This window comes from Bos grunniens, chromosome 26 (genome assembly GCF_055505025.1).
Source record: "Bos grunniens cultivar Pamir isolate PY7600 chromosome 26, Bosgru_T2T1.0, whole genome shotgun sequence".
Classification (NCBI taxonomy): Eukaryota; Metazoa; Chordata; class Mammalia; order Artiodactyla; family Bovidae; genus Bos; species Bos grunniens.
Genome location: NC_141190.1, coordinates 14,300,280 through 14,317,617, shown reverse-complemented (window position 1 = coordinate 14,317,617; position 17,338 = coordinate 14,300,280). Strand labels below are relative to the sequence as shown.

The window sequence follows — 17,338 nt, the reverse complement described above, 5'->3', positions numbered from 1 at the left end:
CAAACTAATGACAATAACAATGCAACCAGTGCTATGAAGAGCACAAGTGTTATGTATTTATTTTATTTTTGAATGCAACAGCAGGGCTATAATTTCAAAGTTGTAGGCAGCCACCTAGATGGGGCTTGACGGAGAAGTCTTTTTTTAAGTCTGTATCTAAATAGAATCAGTGTATTAAAAAACAGAGACATCACTTTGCACACAAAAGTCCATATTGTCAAAGCTATGGTTTTCCCAGTAGTCGTGTGTGGATGTGAGGGCTGGGCCATATAAAAGGCTGAGAACTGAAGAATTGATGCTTTCAAGTTGTGGTGCCAGAGAAGACTCTTGAGAGTCCTTTGGGCTGCAGGATCAAACCAGTCAATCCTACAGGACGTCAACCCTGAATATTCATTGAAAGGACTGATGCTGAAGCTCCAATACTTTGGCTACCTGATGTGAAGAGGCGACTCACTGGAAAAGGCCTTGATGCTGGAAAAGATTGAAGGCAAAATGAGAAGGAGCGGCAGAGGATAAGATTAGATAGCATCACTGATTCAATGGACATGAATTTGATCAGACTTAAGGAGATAGTGAAGGACAGGGGAGCCTGCCGGGCTATAGTCCATGGGGTCACAAAGGGTCAGACATGACTTAGCGACTGAGCATCAACAGCAAACCCATTCAAGTCCACAGAGTTTTATCTCTTCAAAGATTCTTTCTTTACTGAGCTGAAAAGTATTCAATACAAAGAATAAAGACGACTTAATAGTCTACTATCCAGAGATAGGACTTCCCTGGTAGCGCAGATGGTAAAGAATCCACCTGCAATGCAGGAGATGGTTCAATCCCTGGGTTTGGGAAGATGCCCTGGAGGAGGGCATGGCATCCAATCCAGTATTCTTGCCTGGAGAATCCCCATGGATAGAGGAGCCTGGCAGGCTGCAGTCCGTGGGGTCGCAGAGTCGGACACGACTGAGACTAAGCACATCCATAGATAACCTTACTGAACGTTTCTATGGGTATCATTCCAGGGATTTAGTCACAGTACATAAGCGTTCTAACTTAATGGAGTGGTTGAGAAGAGCATGGTGTTTTGATGTCTAAAGACTTGGGTTTGAATCTTGGTTTTTTTATTTAATGACTGTGTTGCTGCTACTGCTGCTGCTAAGTCGCTTCAGTCGTGTCTGAAGACGGCATAGACGGCAGCCCACCAGGCTCTCCCATCACTGGGATTCTCCAGGCAAAAACTGTGTGGCCCTAGCCAAATAATGTGAATAATGGGGTCTATCTAAGGGGTTTGTTAAAGGTATAATTCCCATAAAGAATTTGTCCTGTGTAAAATATTGACTGAGCATCAGGAAGAGACTGTCCCAGTGCCCTGGCTGTGCTCCTTTTAAGGCAGATCCTATTACTTGTGCCTTTTCATAGTGTTCATTGGGTTCAAATCGGGAAAGGAGTACGTCAAGGCTGTATGTTGTCACCCTGCTTATTTAACTTCTGTGCAGAGTACATCATGCGAAATGCTGGGCTGGATGAAGCACAAGCTGGAATCAAGATTGCCGGGAGAGATATCAGTAACATCAGATATGCAGATGACACCACCCTTATGGCAGAAAGCAAAGAACTAAAAAGCCTCTTGATGAAGGTGAAAGAGGAGAGTGAAAAAGTTGGCTTAAAGCTCAACATTCAGAAAACTAGACCATGGCATCCCGTCCCATCACTTCATAGCAAATAGATGGGGAAACAATGGGAACAGTGAGAGACTTTTTTGGGGGGCTCCAAAATCACTGCAGATGATGACTGCAGCCATGAAATTAAAAGACACTTACTCCTTGGAAGAAAAGCTATGACCAACCTAGACAGCATATGAAAAAGCAGAGACGTTACTTTGCCAACAAAGGTCTGTCTAGTCAAGGCTATGGTTTTTCCAGTGGTCATGTATGGATGTGAGAGTTGGACTATAAAGAAAGCTGAGCGCCAAAGAATTGATGCTTTTGAACTGTGGTGTTGGAGAAGACTCTTGAGAGTTCCTTGGACTGCAAGGAGATCCAACCAGTCCATCCTAAAGGAGATCAGTCCTGAATATTCATTGGAAGGACTGATGTTGAAGCTGAAACTCCAATACTTTGGTCACCTGATGTGAAGAACTGACTCACTGGAAAAGACCCTGATGCTGGGAAAGATTGAAGGTGGGAGGAAAAAGGGATAATAGAGGATGAGATGGCTGGATGGCATCACCAACTCGATGGACATGAGTTTGAGTAAGCCCTGGGAGTTGGTGATGGACAGGGAAGCCTGGCGTGCTGCAGTCCATGGGTTCACAAAGAGTCAGACACAACTGAGTGACTGAACTGAATTACTTGTACACTGGATTGCTCACTCAAGGACAAGGTTTCTACAGACTTCTCTCTTTCTCCTTCATAATCAGTTTCCCCCCTCTCTTCATTTAAGCCCTTTCTGATTTAGACCTTTAAAAATAAGTATGTGAGAGTTTAATGCATAGAGTTTTTTGTGTTTTGATGAGGTTGTCTCCTGGATTAAATTGGTTGCAGTTACACATTGTTTTTGGATGATCAGGTCAGAACTATGAACTCGGGTCTTTCATCCTTAGCACTGTTGACATTTGGGTGGGGTAGTTTGGACGTGAGCATTGTCCTGTACATTGTGGAATACTCAGCAGCATCCCTGGCCTCTGTTCACTAGTTGCCAGTTGCACCCTTCCACTGTGACAATTCAGTTATGACACATTGCTGGATGTCTCCTTGGTGAGCAAGTGGTTCTGTTGAGAACCATTGATTATAAACAGTGGCTCGCCTATAGTGATTATAAAGGGATAATTATTTACCTGTTTTTCTGGTGGTCTTATAAGGTGACATCCTCTTACCAGGCTGTCAGGGAGATGACAATATACAACTGGAATTTGCATGAACATCTGTTAAGAATGTTAATAATAACATGGTGGTCTATTAGCTTCTTACCACCCTAGGAACACAATAATGGTGATTATAAGGTTACCGTTTTGGGTGTCTACTGTGTACCAGACACTGCCTGAGAGTCATTTGTTTATATCTGTTGTACAGGAGAAAAGCTCTAAAGGCTGTCCAAGGCTGATGCAGCTTTAGGGGCCTCTGTCAAGTTAGTGCACCCACATGAACATTTCACATGCCCCTTGACTGGCAGTACCAGATGAGGCCCGGAAGACCTGTTTGACCAATAAAGTGCAGTCAGATCCAGGATCTGAGCAGCAAAGGGGTCATTTGGTAAAGGTGAGGGTATATAATTATTGAACACTGTCTGGAAGTGGTCACTGAGTCAGTATAAGCATAGAGAATCATACAGAGGCAGAGGACAGGTGGAGCTTTCTGAACCAGCATTATCTGAAGAAGGCAGGACTGTCTTTCTGTCAGATTCAGGGTGTACATCTTGGTGGAATTGAGTCCCCATGAGATACACCACTCTGTAGAATGTGAGTGTTTGTAGTTTGCTTTCCTCGGAGGGCTGTCTTGAGAGAATTAGTTAGTTACAGGTTATAACTCTTCCTGACTGATTTGAATTCATCTTTAGAGAAGATGTAGGAATCTCTGAGCTGTCCGTCCTTTTCTGAGGAGGATGATCCATACGTAAGATTAATTCTGAGTTTGAAGAAATGTTCGCTTTATACAGTATCCTTTTCTGTTTGTTTTAAATTAAAGAACCCATCTACTTCAAACCCAGCATTTGAAGTTGTTATTCAGTATAAATGTTGAAAATTATTGATAATAAAATTTATTTATTCAAAGTTTAATCATTTTGCTTTTATTTGGATTGCACTTACTGTTTGTCACTACTCATTATTGGGAGTGTCAAATTTTATTTTTAAATCTTCTCTGGGGTCTAAAGTAATTACCAAAAGCTAGCTTTCAAAGCAGACATAGTGAGTAAGCATTTGTTAAAAAATTTAATATATTTTATTGTTGACTCTGTTAACTGATGTTGTGCTTTACCTGGATCTCCTAGTTGTTGTGGCCTAGATGACATCAACAGAAATAATTGTCTCAGGACACACCTGAGAAGGTTTAGGTAATTATTATGTTAATTGAACTATTATTTCTTATGGGCCTTCTTAGTTTAGCACCTGTTCGATATGGATAGCTACTTCTCAGTCTCAAGTGGTACTATTTCCAAGAGGACTTCTGGTAATCTTTCCAGCCTTGAGTGATTCACGTATCTCCGTTCTCTTTTATTTTACTGTTTTATGATATTTTAAAAAATTCTATTTTAGCTTTTAATAGAAATATATCATAAGTGTTCAGCTTGATGAATTTTAACAAACTGAATATACCTGTATAACCAACATGATCAGCATCTCTGAAGCCCCACTCATTTTTTCTTCTATTCACTACCCCTTACCTTCAAGGGCAGCCACCATCCTGACATAAAGGCATAGCTTGATTTTACTTCTTGCACTTTAAGTGGGAGAAAAAAGTATTTACTCTTTAGCATCTAACTTAATTCACTCAACTTTGCATTGTGTGCTAGTTGCTCAGTTGTTTCTGACTCTTTACAACCCGTGGACTGTATGTAACCTGCCAGGCTCCTCTGTCCATGGGATTTTCCAGGCAACAATACTGGAGTAGGTTACCATTTGCTTCTCCAGAGGATATTCCCGACCCAGGAATAGAATCCATGTCTCCTGTGTCTCCTGCATTGGCAGGTGGACATTTTACCACTGTGCCATCCGGGAAGCCCAACCTTACATTAGTGAGATTTATTCTTACATTTTTGTTCTTCATTCTAGATTATTCGTTTTCACTGTTGTATGCTATTGTGTGAACATACCACAGTTTATCTGTTCATCGCTGATGGACATTTGATCTTTTCCAGTTTTGGCTCTTATAGGTAGTATTGCCATGAACATATACATGCATTTCTTTGGGGGCATATATCGAATACATGAATTGTTAGGTCATATTGTCAGTATATACTACACCATTCTTTGAAAATGGCTGTGCCAATTTGCATCCCCACTGGTAGCGTACAAGAGTTTGGATTACCCTCTGACTTCTCTGTCACTGGTATTTTTTAACTCTTTTCATTTTAGCCATTCTGGTTGGTATGTAGTGTTATCTTAGAAAATTTCCTCTGGCAAAAATCAGCTTGTGAATTTGAGGCATCTTGAAGCTTTAATATATCAAACCGAGCTCATGCACATCCCAGAGCCTCGTTTGTTTCTCTTCCCCAAGTAGAGTCCTTCTTGAGTCAAGCATGATCTTTAGACTGTCCTCAGAATTAGCAAATACCTCCAGAGAAGAAAGGTGAGGATGCTCTGCTTACCTCAGAGGGCCCTCGCCTCTGGAACTGCAGTTCAGCCAATCCTCTCTGCTTCCACAACTCTCTAACATCTTTGGAAATATGGTTTTGTAGTTTTTGTGGCTTTTTGTAGTTACTGAAGCTGAATCAGTTTGCCGTGACCTATAATATCCTACCCAGAAATGGAAACTGTCAGTAGGTTCTTGGGATTTTCTGTGTGCTCAACCATGTCACCTGTAATGTTAGTTTTTTTGCCCCTTCCTTTCTCATCTTTTTTTCCCCCCTTGCATTATCAGACTGGTCATAATTACTGGTACAGTGTTTAATAGATGAGGTGATAGTGGCGTCTTATTGTAGGGATGGAAAATGAATACATTATTTTACCATTGAGTATGATAATTACTGTAGTTTTTCTTGATTTTTTTTTTTAAGATGAAGGGATTCTCTTCTATTTCTAGTTTGCTGACATTTAAAAAAAAATTCATGATGGCTATTGAATACTTTTTCTGCTTCTACCGAGATGATTACATGATTTTCTCCTTTTTTCCCCCTATTCCCATGGCTGAATGTATGCTTCTGAAAAATAAGTTACCCATAACCTTACCACATCTACTGTAATATTATCTTCATATTCCCTTTCATCCATGAGACAATTCTATTCAGAGAGACAGCTCTCTTTAAACCTGCTGTACATTTAAGCCTACCATACATCTTCCATTTTATTTTTCATTAGCAAAGCAGATAACATGGTTCTCAGCCCAGAGACCACTTTGACAGATTGGAAACATTCTTTCAGGCTCCCACCACTACCTATCTCTGTTTTATACAGGGAAGAATGAGTGAAAAACTGAAAATTTTCCTTAAAGCATTATTTTGATCTGTTTTAATTTTTATTTCCTTGTTTTTATTATTTGGATTTTAAGGGAGGAGAATAGGGTCAGGGAGGGGCTGAGTGGGTGGTAACTGGGAGCTGGGCAAGAAAACTCCTTAGGATTTCCTTAAGCACCACCGTCTGCTCCTCCCCTTCCCACACTCCCTCTTTATAGTTCCAACTTTGCCACAAATCAATTGTGTGAATCCCCTTGGGCAAGTCACTTAATCACTGAGCTTTTGTTTCCTCATCTGGGATCGAAGAGAAAGGCCGTGCACAGCTGCTGTGATCTGCCACTTAGGGAGAAAGGAAAGATTCAATGAGCAGTTTATAAAGCATATAACACTTATAAAATGTGAGTGGTTGTTAGGATTAGTTTTGTACAGTGGCATCTATCTCACATTTTCTAACAACGTGAAAGCTACCTGTTGAAAGAAGGATACTTGTAACACCCTAGGTCCCCAAACTACAACTGTAAGAAACCTGTAGTTCACTGTGGCAAGAGGTATTAAATGGAGGTTTTGTTCATTTGCTTAAACCTTCATAAACTCTCTATTAGCTTGTCACTTTTGGAATGAACAACCATTGATATGTATGTATCAAAACTTGCTCCTTGTAAGGAAAGGTATGACAAACCTAAACACCATGTATTAAAAAGCAGAGACATCACTTTGCTCACAAAGGTCCATATAGTCATTTTCTAGTAGTCATGTACAGATGTGGGAGTTGGACCATACAGAAGGCTGAGCACTGAAGAATCGATACTTTCAAATTGTGGTGCTGGAGAAGACTCTTGAGAGTCTCTTGGACTGCAAGGAGATCAAACCAGTCAATCCTAAAGGAAATCAACCCTGAATGTTCACTGGATGGACTGATGCTCATGCTGAATGAAGCTACAGTACTTTGGCCACCTGATGCAAAGAGCTGACTCACTGGAAAAGACTGGGATGCTGGGAAAGATTGAAGGCGGGGGGAGAAGGGGATGACAGAGGATGAGATGGTTGGATGGCACCACCAACTCCATGGACATGAGTTTGAGTAAGCTCTGGAAGCTGGTGATGAACAGGGAAGCCCTGAGTGTTGAGTTCATGGGGTTGCAGAGTCAGACGTGACTGAGCGACTGAAGTGAACAAAACTGAAGATTCATTAACAGGATTTTAGTTTATACCCAGGTTTATGATCTCTCAGATGCATGAAGTAAGATACACTGGTCCTGTAACTGAAGAGCCATGGATGGTTCCCTGAGACTTTATTTTTTATATCAAGTAACATGAATAGTGTTGGGGGGATATGTGGTCTTATAGTGAGACATCAAAGACTCATACCATCACTGGCTTGAAATTCTGTGTTACTAACCTCTGCCTTGAATGGGGAAGAAAGGGTGTTTGTGGGATGGTTCTGATTCCAGACATCATCTCTCTGGGCACCTCCTCCACATTCAGGAGAGCCAAAGGTAAGCTTCATTTCTGCCTATGGTTTTGGGAGTGGGTGGATGGATTCCACAGAAGGGAGGTTTTGATTTATAATCTATTAGCCCAATCATTTACTTGTTCAGGTTTATAGGTCATCCATTTAGAAGTTAGAAATGGATCAGGTCTAATTTTAAATATGTCTGGGTCTATGGGACTGGGTAGGGAGCAAACAGCAAAGTAAAATTGCTCAATCTTCTATTAAATTGGCTGTGAAACACATAGAGATATGAGAGAAAAGGCTTTAAAGGGTCATTTGAATAAAAGATTATTTGCATAAAAGTTTTTCTTTTGGTATAGGGATTTTTAATTGATCTATTATATTTGGGAATTTATTTTTTGCAAACCTGCAATTTAGGACTACATAATAGTCCATGATCTTGCAGTGGAAGTCCTGATTATAGTTCTGTTAACATCAACAGTTGTTGAATGCCTCACATTTTTTCTTCAGCACCATTGTCTTGCTCAGGTATTCTGTTCCTCTTATTTGGCATGCTTCTACTCACCTCCTCTCTTTCCTGTCTTCCATCCTAGAAAGGGTTAGATGCCCCTTTTATTATTCCCATAGTGCCTGGGGATAACTTAGTCCACACTAAAAAAATAATGACTTGTTTTCATCTTTGTCATAAATCTGGGTTCCTTTAGAGCAAGGGCTCTGGTATCATCTTTGTAGCCAGCATATATGGTGTGATGTCTGGACCTTAACTGTTTGGACGTCAGGCCACTGAGGTGGGAGAGGACTGGGAGTTAAGAGCTAAGTCCTAGTTGTAACTTTTTGCCCTATGATCTTGGACAAGTGATCTTCAATTTCCTTACAAGTGGCTCATCTTTTTGTCTTGTTAAGATGCAGATTCTGGCTCAGTAGGTCTCTGGTGGTTTCCAAAATTTTGCACTTTAACAAGCACCCAAGAAGAGCTAGTGCTGCCAGTTCAAGAACTACAGAAAACTAGACACCATTTAATGGCTTTTCCAGCTTTTACCATCTGTAATTTTAGTCATTGTTTTAAATTCTAAACAGAATTGCTAGATATGCTATAATTATTAAACATCTGTCCATCTCCAGTTTATCAGAATGCAAAACACTGACAATTCTGTGCCTTATTATGAAGTTGTAAGACAATGTCTCTAAAATTGAAGGTAATTTTACTACTCCCAAGATTTTGACTTTGACAGGTTAAAAATATCAAATAGATGTCTGGAAAAGCATTTGAGTTAGCACTAGCTTATCTAAATGTCGATACTTGCTTGTTTGCTCTCTGATGCGTATTGGAGAACATTTGCAATAAATAAAATGCTAATGAGGGAGCTGAAATGGGTAGACATGTGACCTCCTGAGTATAAATACAGAGACAGGCAAGCTGTTGAGGAATTCATCATCAGAGGAGGAGTTCCTGATCATTTCCTTTAGTTCTCCAGAAGGTGAGGATCAAATTATTGTAAGACATATTGATAGAAATGCTATAGGTAAAAGGCAGATTGTGTCGATTGAATATGGATTGCTGGGGATGGGGCTTGTTTGAAAACATTGCTACTGTTTCTTTTGAGTGTAACTTCCTCAAGAAGTCAGATATTTGACTTGGGAGCATTGCCAGCTTAGAAATTTATAGCTCTGTTGATCTCATGTACAGATGTTGAAAAGTAGTTGGATTAATTTTTATTTTTGATTTACAGAAAAAACTCCACCTCTTCCACACCAGGAGTATTAAACAGGCATAGTTTCAGTGTCCAAATGAGTTATGTATGTGCCTGGGATGGACTCTGATCACTTTTTTCCCCCTCTAACAAAATGAAAATCTGGACAAGAGAAATTAAACCCTGAGAAAAGTACAGAATGTAGCATATAATTGAGGGTGGGTATCTCAATTATGATGAAATTTTCACCTCCTACAGAATAAGACAATTTTTCCTACCAAAGTAACTTGTATTTCATTTCCTAACCATGGCTGCGGATTGGACAAAGTTTTAGAGCTTATTTATCACCCTCATCATTGCATTTTAATCATTTGTGACCCTTGGTTCCCCTAAACCTAACTAGCTGGGACTAGCACAGTAGAGGGATTTGGGTGTAAGCGGTGGCAGTGAAACCAAAATGAATAGGCTTTGGTTTTTGCTCCTGGAATTCCCCCTCTTCCTCCTCCTGGTGGGGCCTTATAGGAAGGAGCTTAGGCCTTCTCTGTGGTGCATGTGGAGCTTTTTTTACTGTTGCCTTTTAATGCTGTCCTTTTGGCTGGGGGTCTTAATGGAGGTTGCCTCAGGGCTTATTTAATCTTAATGTTGCTGCTAGGTTGGAACACATTTTTGAGGTTGTAATGTATGTTGAACCCAAATTGAAGTTTTTGAAGCCAGCTGTGAACCAGAGGTATTTGCTGCAGTCCAAACAGATTGTCTTTTGGGAAATACCTTAACCAGGATTATTATTGTTGTGACCCTCTTTGGAGGCTCTAGATAGAACATTTTTTTTACCCTGAGAATTTCTTTTAACAACACAAAACCATTTTTAAAGACTTTACATTTAGACATTTTAATTTGTCTTTGGTATTGAATTTAAATAGCTTATGGCTAATGAAATAGAAAGGAGTTATTTAATATTATTATGTAGTATATAATATGTTAATATGATATAATATATGTAATATATAATATGTTAATACTGTATAATATATGTAATATATAATGTGTTTATATTGTATAATATATGTAATATATATGTTACTATTATATATGTAATATAATATATAATATAAATATACAATATAATATATAATATGATATACTATATGTAATAGATAATCTAATATAAATATAATATATTACATATATAATATTATACCTTTTCACTTCCAAATTGCTTTTGAATTTTTCATGGTGGCTTTATGACTCCAAAATGTTCGTATTATATTTTATGTTTTGTTTTTAAAGAAACTACTTTTTACTGTAAAATATGGCAAGATTATTAATACTATAAAGTACTTTAAAAAAATCAGTATTATATATTTTTTAATTAATTAATTTTACTTTACAATATTGTATTGGTTTTGCCATACATTGACTTGAATCCACCATGAGTGTACATGTGTTCCCCATCCTGAACCCCCTTCCCATCTCCCTCCCCATCCCATCCCTCTGGGTCATCCCAGTGCACCAGCCCTGAGCACCCTGTATCATGCATCAAACCTGGACTGGTGATTCATTTCACATATGATAATTTACATATTTCAGTGCCATTCTCCCATATCATCCTGCCCTCGCTCTCTCCCACAGAGTCCAAAAGACTGTTCAATACATCTGTGTCTCTTTTGCTGTCTCGCATACAGGATTATAGTTACCTTCTTTCTAAATTCCATATATATGCATTAGTATACTGTATTGGTGTTTTTCTTTCTGGCTTACTTCACTCTGTATAATAGGCTCCAGTTTCATCCACCTCATTAGAATTGATTCAAATGTATTCTTTTTAATGGCTGAGTATTAATCAGTATTATATTTTTATATATAAAGTGAAAGAGGAGAGTGAAAAAGTTGGCTTAAAACTCAACATTCAGAAAACTAAGATCATGCATCGAGTCCCATCACTTCATGGCAAGTAGATGGGGAAACAATGGAAACAGTGAGAGACTTTATTTTGGGGGGCTACAAAATCACTGTAGATGGTGACTGCAGCCATGAAATTAAAAGACGTTTTCTCCTTGGAACAAAAGCTATGACCAGCCTAGACAGCATGTGAAAAAGCAGAGACATTACTTTGCCAACAAAGGTTCATCTAGTCAAAGCTATGGTTTTTCCGGTAGTCATGTATGGATGTGAGAGTTGGAATGTAAAGAAAGCTGAGTGACGAAGAATTGATGCTTTTGAACTGTGGTGTTGGAGAAGACTCTTGAAAGTCCCTTGGACTGCAAGGAGATCCAACCTGTCAATCCTAAAGGAAATCAGTCCTGAATATTCATTGGAAAGATTGATGCTGAAGCTGAAACTCCAATACTTGGGCCACCTCACACGAAGAACTGACCCATTGAAAAAGACCCTGATGCTGGGAAAGATTGAAGGTGGGAGGAGAAGGGGACGACAGAGAATGAGATGGTAGATGGCATCACCACATGATGGACATGAGTTTGAGTAGGCTCTGGGAATTGGTGGTAGACAGGAAAGCCTGGTGTGCTGAAGTCCATGGGGTTGCAAAGAGTCAGACATGACTGAGTGACTAAACTGAACTGAGCTGATGATGTATAGTATTGAGCTCCAGAATTCCAAATAGAAGATCTAGGAGACTTTAAAACATTTTTTATATTGGAGTATAGTTGATTTGTGGAGACGGCAATGGCACCCCACTCCAGTACTCTTGCATGGAAAATCCCATGGACGAAGGAGCCTGGTGGGCTGCAGTCCATGCTAAGGGTCGGACACGACTGAGCAACTTCACTTTCACTTTTCACTTTCATGCATTGGAGAAGGAAATGGCAGCCCACTCCAGTGTTCTTCTCTGGAGAATCCCAGGGACGGGGGAGCCTGGTGGGCTGCCGTCTATGGGGTCGCACAGAGTCGGACACGACTGAAGTGACTTAGCAGCAGCAGCATAGTTGATTTGCAGTGTTGTGTTAGTTTCAGGTATACAGCAGTGATTCAGTTATACACATACATATATCTATTCTTTTTCAGATCCTTTTCCCATATAGGTTGTTACAAAGCACTTAGTTCCCTGTGCTATACCATAGGTTAGGGGACATTCTTAATAAGAGTGAACCTCTTTGGTTTATTAGTTGTTACCCAGAAGACTAGTTACTGATGATTTCATAGAGAAAGATATTCTGATAAAAGCAAACTGGATTTTCCCTTCCTTAATCTCCAGAGATTTCTAATGCCAAAAAAAAAAAAAGAAGAAATTTTATCCAAAATTAGTTGCATGCCTGTTTATGTCCCCTTTGCTTTACCTTTATAATTTTTTTAGAAATTTTATTTTTTTAATTTAGTTTTGGCTGTGCTGGGTCATGTTGTGGCTCACAGGTTCTTTGTTGCCACGAGCAGGATTTCTCTAGTTGCAGAGAGTGGGGGCCACTCTCTAGCTGGGCTTCCCTTGTTGTGGAGCACAGTCTCTAGAACGTGGGCACAGTAGTTGTGGCACACAGGCTTAGCTGCCCCAAGGCACATGGGATCTTCCCGGACCAGGGATGGAACCCAAGTCCCTTGCATTAGCAGGTGGATCCTTAACCACTAGACAAACAGGGAAGGCCTGATTTACCTTTAAATCTGGATGTCTGTCAGTTGTTAAGGGGCAGTTAGATCCATTTCTTTTGTGTTCCAGGTGAAAAGCAAATATGTTAGCACAGGATCATTTTTTTCCTCTGTAGTTTTGGAAAATTTTTTTGCTTCATCTGATTTGTATTTTGACCTGCTCAATTTTGGTCTCTTAAGCAGTCCCCAGCATAGACAAAAATAGTGTTTATTCTTAGTCTCAAAAACGTACATATTGCAAATTTGGAAAACCCCTTCACTGCACTCATACGAACTTGTGGGTGCAGAGAAGGGGTGGGTCCCTTCCCATCACTGTAACTCCAGCCTTCGTCTAGAAGAAAGGAGAGGACTAGCAGCGAAAGGGAAGTTCTTTGTAAGAGAAATCATCTAACATGTCTGTTACGATCATTGAACTGTTCCTACTGTGGCATTCAACTCTTCACCAGATTACAGAAATTTCTTGGGGTCCTTCCAGCTTTTCGTTCGTTTTTGTGTGTTTACTTTTGCTGCCTTCATAAGACAACCCAGGTCTCTTCTTTTTATTAGGCCTTCAGAGGGTTTTTCCCTCAGTAGTGTTGCTCCCTAGGTTCTGAGCAAGTGAGTATCAGACCCGTGAGTTCCAGATCTACCCTGTCTTTGAATATCATAAGTTTGAGCAGGGTTTTGGTTGACCCAATAATAATACTTTCTCAATTTATCACCTCACTTACTCTCATAGATACCCCTGAAGTATGTTGGAAAGCAGTTATTGGTATTTTAAAACTCTTCTAGGTCAGCACAGTAATCAACTTATGGCCCAATCCTGTCACAAATCCCCATTGATGTGTTCTAGGTACAAATACGGCTCAACAAAAGCAATACTTTTATCATTTATCTGAAAGAATGATGGTTAAGATGGAGGAGACGAATGATTATACTCTATGGCTATAAAATGTTTCCTCTAGAGTCTGGATCAAATGGCAGAGTAGGTATATCTTGAGCACACCTCCTCCCATGGACACACCAAAACTGCAACTACATGTGGAACAACTATCTTTGAGAATGACCTAAGGACTAGCAAGACAGATTTTCAGATCTGTTATATACTACGACTGAACTGAACTGAACCCCATGGTAGCCACAAACAAAAACCTATAGTATAATAGATACACAAAAAATAAAGAGAAAGGAATACAAACATAACCCTAAAGAAAGTCATTAAATCACAAGGGAAAGGAATATGAGAATAAGAAAGGAACAGAGAAGAATTACAAAAACAACCAGAAAACAGTTAACAAAATGGCAATAAGTATATTGCTAAAAATAATTGCTTTAAATGTAAATGAACTAAATGCTCTAATCAAAAGACATAGGATGGCTAAGTGGATATAAAAAAAGACCCCATTTATATGCTGCCTGCAAGAGACTCACTTCAGATTTATATACACAGACTGAAAGTGAAGGGATGGAAAAATTTTATGCAAATAGAAATGTAAGAAAGCTGGATTAGCAAAACTTACAGTAGACAAAATAGGTTTTGAAACAAAGACTGTTACAAAAGACAAAAAAAAAGACATTACAGTAAGTCCCCTACATACGAACATTTAGTTAAGTTTCCAACTTTCAAAGATGTGAACGTGCATTCGCATATACAATCACGTAAGTTAGTTCACAGGTCTGGTTTACACTGTCACATGCTTGTATCCTCTACAAGTGGTTTTGCTTTTGTGTACTTTACAGTGTGCGTGCTGAGCTGCTTCGGTCGTGTCCAACTCTTTGCAACCCTGTAGACTGTAGCCCTCTAGGCTCCTCTGTCTATGGGATTCTCCAGGCAAGAATACTGGAGTGGGTTGCCATTCCCTTCTCCAGGGGATCTTCCCGACCCAGGGATGGAACCCAAGTCTCTCATGTCTCCTGCACTGGCAGGCAAGTTCTTTACCACTAGCACCACCTGGGAAGCCCATTGTATAGTACTGTATAAAGAAAATAAGAACCATTGTTACTGTAAGTTAAAAAAGCAATTCGAACTTTTTTTTTCTGCATTGAAAGCTAGAATTGTTCATTTTATATTTGGATCTTAGTGTAACTTTTGGAATATGAATTTATAACTGAATCTTGAGATGTGAAACCATGAAATAAGAAATACTAATGAATCAATGTAAGAAGTGCCAATCATCATAAGACAGGTACAAAGAAATGTGAGCAAAAAACAACAACAAACAAATGTTGGTGAAGATGTGGAGAAAAGGGAATCCTTTGGTGGGCTATAAATTGGAGCATGCACTACGAGGAAGAGCATGGAAGTGTCTCAAAAAAATTAAAAGTAGAACTACCATGCAGTCTAGCAGATTCTGGGTATTTATCTAAAGAGTGTGAGAACACTGATTTGAAAAATATTGGCAGTCCTATGTTCGTTGTGGCATTATTTTAGTAACTAAGATATGGAAGTAACCTAAGTGTTTGATGGATGAATGGCAAATGGCAAGGTTTCATTATTTTTCATGGCTGAGTAATATTCCTGTGTGTGTATGTGTGTGAGGTGTGTGCAGCATGGATGGGCCTACAGGTGTATTATGCTAAGTGAAATAAGTCAGAGAAAGACAGATACCATATGATTTCATTTATATGTGGAATCTAAAAACAAATCAAGTGAACAAACAAAACAGCCTCATAGATGCAGAGGGAAAATCCTTGGTTTCTAGCAGAAAGAATGGAGAGGGAGTTGGGCAAAATTGGTGAAGGTGATTAAGAGGTATAAATTTCCAGTCATAAATAAGTCAATGGGAATGTGTGGAACGTAGTCAGTAACATTTTAAGAACTTCGTCTTGTGACAGACGGTGACTAGACTTGCTGTGTGATCAGTGTGTAACGAATCACTGTTGTGCCCCTGACACTAGTATTGTATGCCAGGTGTGCTTCGTTGTACACATTTTTTACTCTGATAATATATGTGTTTGCTTGTTACTCCTTGATCATTAAAACAAAAAGAAACCACAATCCAACAATTAATAAGTTTTTTTCTTTTCAGTTTCCAAAAAAAGACTTACAGCAAAATGAATAATCCAGCAATCAAGAGAATAGGACATCATATCATCAAGTCTCATGAAGACAAGCGAGAATACCGCGGACTTGAGCTGGCCAATGGGATCAAAGTACTTCTTGTCAGTGATCCAACAACAGATAAATCATCAGCAGCACTTGATGTACACATAGGTACAATTTAAAATTGTGAATTAAGCTTTGTTCAGCTTCATTGACCTCATGTTTATAGTTATTTGGACTCTCCATATTTATGCAATGGAAGCCTGGCAGTTACGAGTTTGATGTATGTGTGTGCAGTAGCCCTGTACAGCTGTTGGTATTCTACAGTTGTCTATGTTAAATCACCCTGCCTTTACCAGGCTTCCTTGGTGGCTCACATGGTAAAGAATCCACCTACAATGCGGAAGACCTGGGTTTGATCGCAGGCTGGGAAGATCCCCTTGGAGGAGGCTTGGCAACCCAGTTCAGTATTCTTGTCTGGAGAATCCCCATGGACAGAAGAGCCCGATGGGGCTACAGTCCACAGGGTCACAAAGAGTCGGACTCTACTAAGCGACTAAGCACACACACACCTTTACCAGGAGTGTCATATTAGGTTTCCAGCAAAAGTGACTTAGCAGCAAGGAAATTCATTCCTATCCTTTATGGTAACAGTTCCACTGCCTTTACTTTCACATACACTTGATACACTAGGAGTAGCATATTTCCTATATTCTTGTGTGCGCTTTTCTTCCACATTTAATGCTGCTTTAATCGAGTTACTTCTAATCTATATGTACATTTAGTTTTTTCCCTCTCTGAAAAACTTTTTTTTAATTCAATGGCATTTTAGAATTGGGGAAATAAGATAATAACCATCGTAAGTTGGACAAATGATTATTGCCACGCACAATTCAGTGTGCCTTGCAAATCTCATCTAATTTGAAGTTGCTCAACTCTCTTAAGTGAAGTATATATACAAAAAGTGACTGAAACAAAATGTTTTGCTCAATGTTTCCCAGCTAGTAGACCTGCTAACTTGCGCTCTTAGCACCACCTTATATTGTCTCCTTCAATAAAATATAAAAGCTAGAATTTTCTAGCTCTTAAAAAACAGTCAATTCATCTCTTTCTCTCAGTGTGATGTGTGAGGACACTACTGTCCAGAGAGGCTAAGTATCTGCTGAAAGTCACCAAGTAACTGATGTCAATCTGATGATGACAGATTTTAATTTCTTGGGCTCCAGAATCACTGTGGACGGTGACTGCAGCCATGAAATTGAAAGACACTTGCTTCTTGATAGGAAAGCAATGACAAACCTCGATAGCATATTAAAAAGCAGAGATATCACTTTGCTGACAAAGGTCCATATAGTCCAGATAGTCAAAGCTTTGGTTTTTCTAGTAGTCATGTATGGATATTAGAGTTGGACCATAAAGAAGCCTGAGTGCTGAAGAATTGATGCTTTCGAATTGTGGTGCTGGAGAAGACTCGTGAGA

General features: G+C 39.4%; 1 protein-coding gene across 5 annotated transcripts in view; it reads left to right on the top strand.

Moving 5' to 3' along the window:
- The window catches only part of IDE (insulin degrading enzyme), a 93,757-nt gene that overhangs the window by 15,181 nt on the left and 61,238 nt on the right, over positions 1–17,338 (top strand). For 3 of the 5 annotated variants that reach the window (XM_086378594.1, XM_086378593.1, XM_086378597.1), the window contains exon 2: positions 15,846–16,030. In XM_086378594.1, coding sequence (XP_086234720.1) covers positions 15,846–16,030 — 185 coding nt within the window. Of the gene's footprint in view, positions 1–9,282; positions 9,462–15,845; positions 16,031–17,338 lie in introns of all 5 variants that reach the window. The other 2 variants (XM_086378596.1, XM_086378595.1) reach the window with 1 other exon arrangement.